At 36.4% G+C, this 9,525-nt stretch overlaps 2 protein-coding genes across 2 annotated transcripts; both read right to left on the minus strand.

Annotated features, from left to right (window-relative positions):
- Window positions 1-1,223: 1,223 nt before the first annotated feature.
- Window positions 1,224-2,953, minus strand: LOC106320012 (methyltransferase-like protein 13). The gene is made up of 9 exons (XM_013758378.1): window positions 2,691-2,953; window positions 2,494-2,607; window positions 2,326-2,394; window positions 2,228-2,247; window positions 2,110-2,162; window positions 1,990-2,020; window positions 1,816-1,897; window positions 1,587-1,726; window positions 1,224-1,452 (listed from the first exon to the last, which is right to left on the minus strand). The coding sequence occupies exons 1-9, from the start codon at window positions 2,866-2,868 to the stop codon at window positions 1,417-1,419; spliced, it is 723 nt and encodes a 240-aa protein (XP_013613832.1). The 5' UTR covers window positions 2,869-2,953; the 3' UTR covers window positions 1,224-1,416.
- A 3,499-nt stretch (window positions 2,954-6,452) lies between these two features.
- LOC106320024 (S-adenosylmethionine synthase 2-like) lies at window positions 6,453-8,020 on the minus strand. The gene is made up of 2 exons (XM_013758393.1): window positions 7,904-8,020; window positions 6,453-7,830 (listed from the first exon to the last, which is right to left on the minus strand). Exon 2 carries the CDS (start codon window positions 7,819-7,821, stop codon window positions 6,640-6,642), a length of 1,182 nt encoding a protein of 393 aa, XP_013613847.1. The 5' UTR covers window positions 7,822-7,830; window positions 7,904-8,020; the 3' UTR covers window positions 6,453-6,639.
- Between the last annotated feature and the right edge of the window lie 1,505 nt (window positions 8,021-9,525).

The following is a 9,525-nucleotide window of genomic DNA, read 5'->3' on the forward strand; positions in this document are numbered from 1 at the left end:
GGATGGAGTTAGATTATGATGGAATTAGAATAGGTTTAGATTATTTTATATAAAAAAAATTGAATTGTTTATAACCATCTATTTTTTTGGTTTTTTTTCTTCAGATTGACGATATTGCTATGTCTGGCGGTAGAAAGAGACTTAGGAACCTTGCGCCTAGAAACTCTTACGGGAGTATCTTTCTCGGACAGCCGGATCCATCAGCTTCTACCTCCGGCACATCATTCGACTTCTTCGACGAAATAAACCTTAATGCGTAGTTTTTTTTTGTTTTAATTAATTTGTATTTTGAATGTTTTATATTATGGATATTATTATGTTTACGGATGATAGATATTTTCTTTTAATTTTATCAAATTTAAAAAAATTAAATCAAACTAAATTTATATATTTGATTTTAATTAATATATAAAATTCATAAATAAATACAAAATTCAAAAATAAATAAAAAAAGTTGGTCAAATTTACGACCAATGAACATCTAAAGTCGATGTAAAGTGGTTGTTACCTTACGACTAATAAACATCGACATTAGAGGTAAATTGGTCGTAAGGTTACGACAATGTACAACTAATATGTCTAGTCATAATATTACGACCAATGTGCCTCTAATAATTAATTACGACCAGCTTCTAACGACTAATCGATTTTCGAAGTTAATTGGTCGTAATGCCCATATTACGACCAAATAGGTAATAATGATGTAGTCGTTAAGGTCATGTTTTCTTGTAGTGTTCTATCACTAGCCAAGATGTTTATTCTTTTCTGTTGAAGTACTCAAAAGAAAAAAAATAGCGTTTCAATGTAAAAACAAACTATGCCGATATTATTATCAAGTTATGCTTTCTTGGGATGTTCATGCAATTTTGTGGACATGTGCATTTCAGAGTTGAACAAGAAGGATACAAATGTTCTTGAAACATAGATATCCTTGGACCAACTACAAGAGCGACTTCAATTACTCTCTATGCAAAATGAAACGTTTCTATCTATACATTTCATCGTATGTGTTTTTTTCTTAACTCACTGATTCTATCTTCCATTTTCAGAATGACAAAGAGCAATTTGCTGAGGAGATTAGCTGAACTTGAACTAACAGTCCGCGATGGCCAGTAACGAACGTGCTCCACAGACAATAAGGATATGCATAATACTTCAAAAGCGGCTGGATTGTCTATTGCATGTGGCCTAAAACCAAGAATATGGAGAAGAACTCGATCTTTTACTTGACAACCATTTCTCATTGTTAAAATAATATATATTAACTTTTGTTCCTCCTCTAAATATGGAGTAAACATGAACCCAAGATATCACCGTGTCTTTACTCTTACACATTAATACAACAAAGACAAAACTCAGTCCATGTAGGACCTATATGTCCGAAGCAAAGATCACAAAAAGATGATTCTCATGACTTCAGGCTGCATCTGTCTCCGTCTTTAACGCCGCATCCTGAGATAAGACCATTTTCAAATGAACAAAGACATACCGACTCATGAGATAAAATAAGATGCAAATTGGTTATCCAAAAAGCATAGAAACATAATTTGAGCAAGCAATGTGGTTGGAGGCATCAAACTACACACCTTGATACAGACGTAAATGTAGTGGACATCAGGGCTTTTCCCAATTGCAGATTCCACTGAACTTCCCTCGTCATCTAGAGGAATGGGTTTTGTCAGTTCCCACTTTGGCGTTTCTAATGGTTGATCTGTCAAACTTTTGTCTGAAGAACAGCAAAAATATCAAACTTTTATGGCACAAGTATTATTACAAGAGACGAAGTAACTAATGGTTTGTGTATTAGCAGCTGACCTATCACATGGAGTTTGGTTGTCCAAGAGCATGATGATTCTTTGAACAGCCGAAGACGGTAATTAGGAGCTCCATATGTAATCTGGCAGATAACTTAATCTAAAAAAAATCAATATGATGAATTAAACAAACAGAAACACACATAATCATAAAAATAAAAAAAAAAGCTTTTACCAGGATGTAGACTCCTTTATCCTTGAGTACCCTACAGTTATTCATCAACTGTTTCATTATACACCATTCAACACATTCATAGCATAGATTTGTGGATATATATATATATATATAGTTTACCTCCAAACCTCGTCAAGCATTTGCGTTGAGTGTTGCCTCGAGTTGCTCCCACACTAAACATGAAAAAAGGATCAGACTTTCATTAACAAAATCAGCATAAGTAAATAGAGAAACTCACCAAAATGGAGTCTAAGGTTCCTGAAAAAACACACACACACACACAATCTTAGTATCGCATGAAACATGGAATCAAACATTTAATAAAAGATAATTTACCTTTATCAATAACAGCATCAAAGGAAGCATCTTGAAACGCCTTCATATCACGCACATCCATCTTCAAATCTGTTTTTTTTTTTTTTTTTTTTCATGATCATCAACACACATAAAAAAAGACCACAACTTTCTCCTCGAATTGGATTATAGTAACAGAGAGAGACGCACATTTGAGCTGAGGACGGTCGGAGTATTTCTTGTTCATGGCGTCGATCACGACAGAGGAGATATCGATGTTGACTACATCTCCGTACCCGTCATCCACCATCCCCTCGCTGAACGCTGCAGCGGGAGATTAGATTCGACACCAATAGAAATAAAAAAAATCGGATCAGAGAACGAAAAGTGAAATTTGAATTGTGTACCTGAGTTCCCGCAACCGATGACGAGGGCTCGGTGAGTACGGTGAGGGACGTAGAGATTGATGAGAGGAGACAATGAGGGATAGTTCTGGTACCAATCGAAGGGATCGGATTCGTTCGTGTAGCGGTCGTCCCAGTACCATTTCTCGCTGTATGATTGCGTCGACGTCTCTGCTGCCATCGTGACTAATCACACTAACTGCTTTCTCGTTCGTTGATTCTTTTCTTTTTGTTTTTCCTTCCGACAAAACAGAAGGGGAAAGAGAAAAGTGGAGGTTATAATTGGATACAGAAGAGACCACGGTGGTCGGAGATATTCCTTGTCGAGCCACGTGGCCATAAGTGTCGGAGAGTAAACAATACAAGACCGTTTATTTTGGTTTTATATGGTTTAATCTTAAATGACGGTTTTCAATCAAACCGGGAAATCGGTCTTGTTTTTTTTAACAGGTCTTGTTTTTTGTTTCCCGGTTTGATTGAAAACCCATCATTTAAGAATAAACCATATAAAACCAAAATAAACCGATAAACCGGAATAGAAATACTGATAATCTTTTTTGCTTTTAAACCGGATGCCTAGCCAACGCATGCTATCATAGAGTCTTTCTCAATTCTTAGACAGCATGCTGTCAGCCCCGTCCCGTCCCTCCTGTAAGGAAAATGAAGCATATGCTTCAGCCTTCAGCCACAACAATATATTCTAAATTACAGGGCCACATAGGGTTAATTAATCATTTGGTTACATATGCCTTCTTTGATCATGATCTCTCTAATCAAGCTTTTCTATGAGTTATTTTTCTCTGTTTTTGACATTTTTAATCTATCTTGTCTCTCTCTCCTTTTGTGTAACGTGTATTTTATTACATCATTTTATTTTTCTTTTCATTTAAATCTTGTGGAATCCATTTTAGCTTTTTTCCAGAAGGCCACATTTTGTTTGTGTGCTTTTTAAGCCACTTTATATTAAGGGCCGGCACTGCATGCTATAGAGAGATATGAACCTGAGAGCTTTGAGGCTGAAGACTACAAATGGAAATGGTAATGACATCATTGTTACACAGCTTTATTTATTTTCTTTAATTATTAACGAACCCTTTTAATTAAGGATTATCAACATAACATGTATGACTGGTATCTAAAAACCTTGATTATTGTTATACTATGCCGCATTTTTTTCCTATGCTTTTCGTTGTTGGGATACATGGGGTGTGGTCACTAGTTATGTTTTAGATAACTTTATTCAAAACAACTTTACATCCATCTCTTTATCACATCTGCGTAATGAACCTGTAAAGTCTATTGCCCTGTTCGTTTGTACATCTGGAAGGTGCATCCAGATGGATCAGTCAGATGGATCAGTCAGATGCTCTACCTGGATGTTGCTCGTTTGTACATTTGGAATGTGCATCTAGATGAAGCATCCGGATGCAGCTGCGTTCGTTTGTTCATTTTTTTTAACTTACATTTGCATCCAAATGCAGTTGATGACAAAATGACTAAAATAGATATGTATTTAATTTATCTATATTTTACTCTTAAATCATGATTATTATTTATATTAATCCTGTTAATTTTAATATCTTATCTAAATTACAATTACAAAAAAATAATTTGAAAATTCTGTTTTAAATTTCATAAATTTATTTTAATGAAAATAAGACAATGAAATTATAAATAATGACTATAATTTTGTAAATTTGATTAAAATATTTAAATAAAAGTCTAACAATTGTTTGATATATGATAAATTTTAACACACTAAAATCCAACAATAGTTTTGATATATTGATAACTCAAAACCAATTCCAAAAATAAATAAAGATAAGATAATCTCAAAAACTTTAAATAGATCATGGTAAATAAAAACTTAAACATAATATTGTTTGACAAAAAACAATTTTTTTGATCTACACAAAATGATTGAACCATTGAAACAACCAGAAAACACTATACTTAGAGGATGAAAAAAACTATAACAGATACAACTTGGAATGAATGAGAAAATGAAACTATATAATTTAAAACATCTTACATCACATGAAAACAAGAATTGTTCTTCACTTGCGAAAGTTAAAACAATTATAATTTTAGTTCCAATTAAAAATTTCGAGATAGTTATATTATTTAAATGTAAACTCTACGGTGAGGTCCTAAATAACTAGTTCTAGTTGGGTATCCAGAGTCTACTAGATAATACTTTCCAACTGGAGGATGAGGAAAAGAAGCTTCTTCCTTAGCACAATATGTCAACACTTTTGTATCATGTGCTCTCCCAGGAACCCCAACATAAGCATATATGAATTTCATGCTGAAATTACATATAGCTAAGACATTCATAGTTGGTGAGGTGTAAAACTATTCCAAACAAAACAGAAAACCCACAACATTTAAATCTCAAAGACTCTTACTTTAGTTAGAGAGAGAGGTCGCCGGAGCTAAGGTCCCCGGAGCTGAGGTCGCCGGAGTGAGAGAGAGAAACTGAGAGAGAGAACCTGAGAGAGAGAGATTCATATATGGTGAGGTGATAAAACTATTCCAAACAAAACAGAAGCCCACAACATTTAGATCTCAGAGACTCTTACTTGAGTTAGAGAGAGAGGTCGCCGGAGCTAAGGTCCCCGGAGCTGAGGTCGCCGGAGTGAGAGAGAGATCCTGAAAGAGAGATTGGATTTCATATGTAAACGATTCAACAAAACAGAAAACTCACAACACAATCTTACTTGAGCGAGAAGCAGAGGTCGCCGGAGAGAGGGGTCGCCGGAGAGAGAGAGATTGGCCGCCAAAAGAGAGAGAGAGAGAGAGAGAGAGAGAGAGAGTGAGCCTGAGAGGCGTGAGAGAGAGAGATTAAAACTAAATTTAGGGTTATGTGTAGCGGGGTTATTTTGGTCATTGACCGTTTTTGACTGAATCAGCTGCAGCTAGATGCATGGTGAAGACTCAGCCAGCTTTTTTGAAAAAATTCAGCTGAGTTTTCGAAACTCACCCAGCTGATCCATCTGGATGTACCGATTAAGTCCACTAAACGAACATCAATACTCACCTTCACCCAGATGGATCAGTCAACTGAGCAAACGAACAGGACCTATGTACTCATGGTTTTCCTTTTTTCCATGTGAGTAAGGGACCATATACGTTTCTATTTTCTGGTGTCCAATTCAAATACTTTAGTTTAGTAATTATTGTGTTTGTTTTTAACATATCAGTCTAACAGAGTATGTGGTTTTGCTTGCAGGAAACTGATTTTGTATCCAAAGTAAACAAGAGCAAGTATATGATGTCTCTGTTTACTTGGCTCTGGCGCACTCTAGCTCATTAGGACCAGGGTGGGACCGTGGGAGCACAAGACCCATGTATGCTAAGGTTTCAGCAAGATAATAGACAACTTTGTCTGCCTATTTCAACCACATTTTTCTCTTTATGAAATATCAAATCGTTTGGTTCTTGCACAATCTCAAACTTTATTCCTTTTTGCTTTTTTTTTTGCATTTAAATACAGCTTTATGAGCTATTTTCCTTTTCAATAAAGCTCTTATTAGCTCAATCTATCTTGCTAAGCATTTACTCACAGTTTGCACTATACCCGTCTATATTTGCTGGATCAAAACATAAATAGTTATTCTCATCTCCACATTTTCAGCCAAAGTCAAACTTGGTGTTATCTGTCTTTGATTCACACAAATTGCATTCCAAGTGTATGTAAGACTCCTCAAAAAAAAATTGCAAAAGCCAAAATCTTTGACAATTGATACTGTAAACAAAGGATAGTAGTATTGAATATATTCTTTAACAAAATTATCTGCTCAATACAAACAAGAAATACAAAATATGATTTTTAACTTTTCTCACCACAACAATAACGTAATAGTAATAAGAACAATAATATAAATTCCCAGTTTCTCAGATTTTTTTTCCTGAGAGACGTGAAACATAAACCTGAGATTGGTTCAGGTTCTCAAGCTTGAACCTTGTTAGACTTGAGTGGCTTCACAACCTCCCAGGTGAAATCAGCATCGTCCCTTCCAAAGTGACCATAAGCAGCAGTCTTCAAGAACCTACCATTACCACCTCTCTTCAAATCCAAGTTGATAGATATCATCCCTGGCCTAAAATCAAAACTCTCCTTCACAATCTCCAAAATCTCCTTATCTGGAATCTTCCCGGTTCCATAGCTGTCCACGAACACAGACAAGGGCTCAGGGACACCAATGGCGTACGAAACTTGCACAATACACCTCCTCGCGAGCCCACTCGCCACAATGCTCTTAGCAGCTTGTCTCACAATGTAGGCTCCACTCCTGTCCACCTTGGTCGGGTCCTTTCCAGAGAAAGCACCACCTCCGTGCGCACCCCAACCACCGTAAGTGTCGATAATGATCTTACGCCCGGTAAGTCCAGCGTCACCGTGGGGACCACCGATCACAAAACGACCAGACGGGTTGAGATGGAAGATGGTGTTATCGTCAAGGTACTTCTCCGGGATCACCGGAGTAATCACATGCTCCTTGAGATCAGCCGCGATCTCATCGTTAGTCACGGTCTCGTCGTGCTGCGTCGAGATCAAAACAGTGTGGACGCGGACAGGGACCATAGCTCCGCCCTCGTTCAAATACTCAACGGTGACTTGCGTCTTACCGTCTGGTCTCAACCACGCGCAAGTCCCGTTCTTACGAACCTCAGTAAGCTTCGCTCCAAGCTTGGTAGCGAGGACATGGCTTAAAGGCATAAGCTCAGGAGTCTCGTCCGTGGCGTAACCGAACATGTGACCTTGATCACCGGCTCCGACCTCCTCGGGTTTCTTGGTGAGGTGGCCGTGGACGCCTTGCGCGATGTCGGGGCTCTGCTGCTCGATGTTGACGAGGACCTTGCAGTTATCGGCGTCTAGGCCGACGTCGGCGGAGACGAAACCGATCTCGCGGCAAGTCTTGCGGACGATTTTTTCGTAGTCGACGTTAGCCTTGGTTGTGATCTCGCCGAAGACCATGACCATGTTGGTTTTTGTGCACGTCTCGCAGGCGACTTTGCTTTCCGGGTCTTGCTCGAGGCATGCGTCGAGGATCGCGTCGGAGATCTGGTCGCAGAGCTTGTCGGGATGTCCCTCGTTGACTGACTCGGACGTGAACAAAAATGATTCCATTTTTTTCGTCTGATTCAAATATCACTATTTAGAATCGAAATCAAGAACTCAGGAGAGTGAAGTAGAATAGTAAGAATATTACCTAATGAAGGGAGAATGAGAGATGGTAGTAGTACGAAGGTGAAGGAAGAGCGTCGAAGCTTTATATATACGAAGCAGAGAAAGGAGTGAGGTGGTGTAAGATCGTAATTTCATCTACGCTCATTCACACAGAGGAGATGAGATCTAGATATCCGACGGTTTAAGTTAGATCTATGAAAGAAAGCTGACTACAACCGTTGGATTTGTTCAACTGGACCACCGCGTCCAAGTACACCTTGTACAATTAGACAGCATCTAGTGAAGATCTAGATAGAGAATCATGGTTATAGTCGAAAAACTATTTTAGTTTAATAGTTTACAAAAAAAAAACTATTTTAGTTTAATATTAATAACTTATTATATTTTCACATATATTTTTTAATATTATTTTTTGGATTATAACTAAAAGTAAAATAAGTCAATAGTAATCTAACAAATTTAAGTAAAATTTTGAAATTTATAATTTATTATCGAAGAAAACATTTACAAGCTAGGTTGCATGGAAACTCGGATGAAGGTACGTTTCAAACATTACGGAATCATATTTCAGAAACTTGTGGAAACTCAATAAAAACTTGTTTTTTAAAAAAAAATATCATTTGGAAATTCAACAGAAACTTGTGTTTCCACTTTAGAAACTTGTGATTCTGTTTTAGAAACATGGAATAAAACTTTTTAAAATAAATTTTATAACTTGTATATTTATCTTGAATTAAGCTACTTAATATTTAAGTATTGGATATTTGATATTTTAAAAATTTTATATGATTTTGACGTTTAACTATCGCTTGTTTCATTTTTATATACTTAACATAAAATTGTTATTTATTGATTTATATTCTTAGATAAACCAAATAGAAGAAATCAATTGTACTCGCATGTTAATCATTAATATATATATATATATATATATAAACATATATATTTATAAACATTTCCAAAACGTTTCCATTCTTATAAAATTTTAAAATCATGTTTACACGTTTCGAAAACCTTACGTTTCCGCGTATCGGTTTCCGATTTCATGCAACTTAGCTTACAAGAAAGGAGGGAATAATACTAATATGAAAAGAGATTTAAATACAGCAAATATCTTTTATGGTAAGATATTTTGAAGCATGTGAATCTGCATGAAATGAGTTAGAAATAAATGATATCGTAAATCATGGAGATTAAGAGAAGGGGTGTGTGTCGGTGAGTGAGAACTGAAAGTAATTAACTACCGGGAAACCGGACAGGGCATGTTGGAGTGAAAGAGAGATACATTTCATTACACACACAGGCTGTTTCTTTAGTGATGGGTCCACTCGCCACCGGCAAAAAGACAACATAGAATTCTTCACTTTTTTTCATTTATCTCTTTGTTATTGTGTCGGCTAAGGTGCCAAATTTAGACCCACTGGTGGATCGTCTATCTCTGATATTGTCGTTTTGAAAAGAAATATTTTGAACAGTTTTGCCAGCCTGCCAATAATGTTGGTCTATTTTCAGTTTTGGTAAGATCACGCACTGACTTTCAATTTTAAACATTTATAGCTTTTCTTTTGTGAGTTATTTTAGTTGAGTTTGGAAATAGATACACTTAATCACAAACAAAGTAGTAGACGGCAATCCAATGACTAA

This window comes from Brassica oleracea, unplaced genomic scaffold, assembly GCF_000695525.1.
Source record: "Brassica oleracea var. oleracea cultivar TO1000 unplaced genomic scaffold, BOL UnpScaffold00763, whole genome shotgun sequence".
Lineage (NCBI taxonomy): Eukaryota > Viridiplantae > Streptophyta > Magnoliopsida > Brassicales > Brassicaceae > Brassica > Brassica oleracea.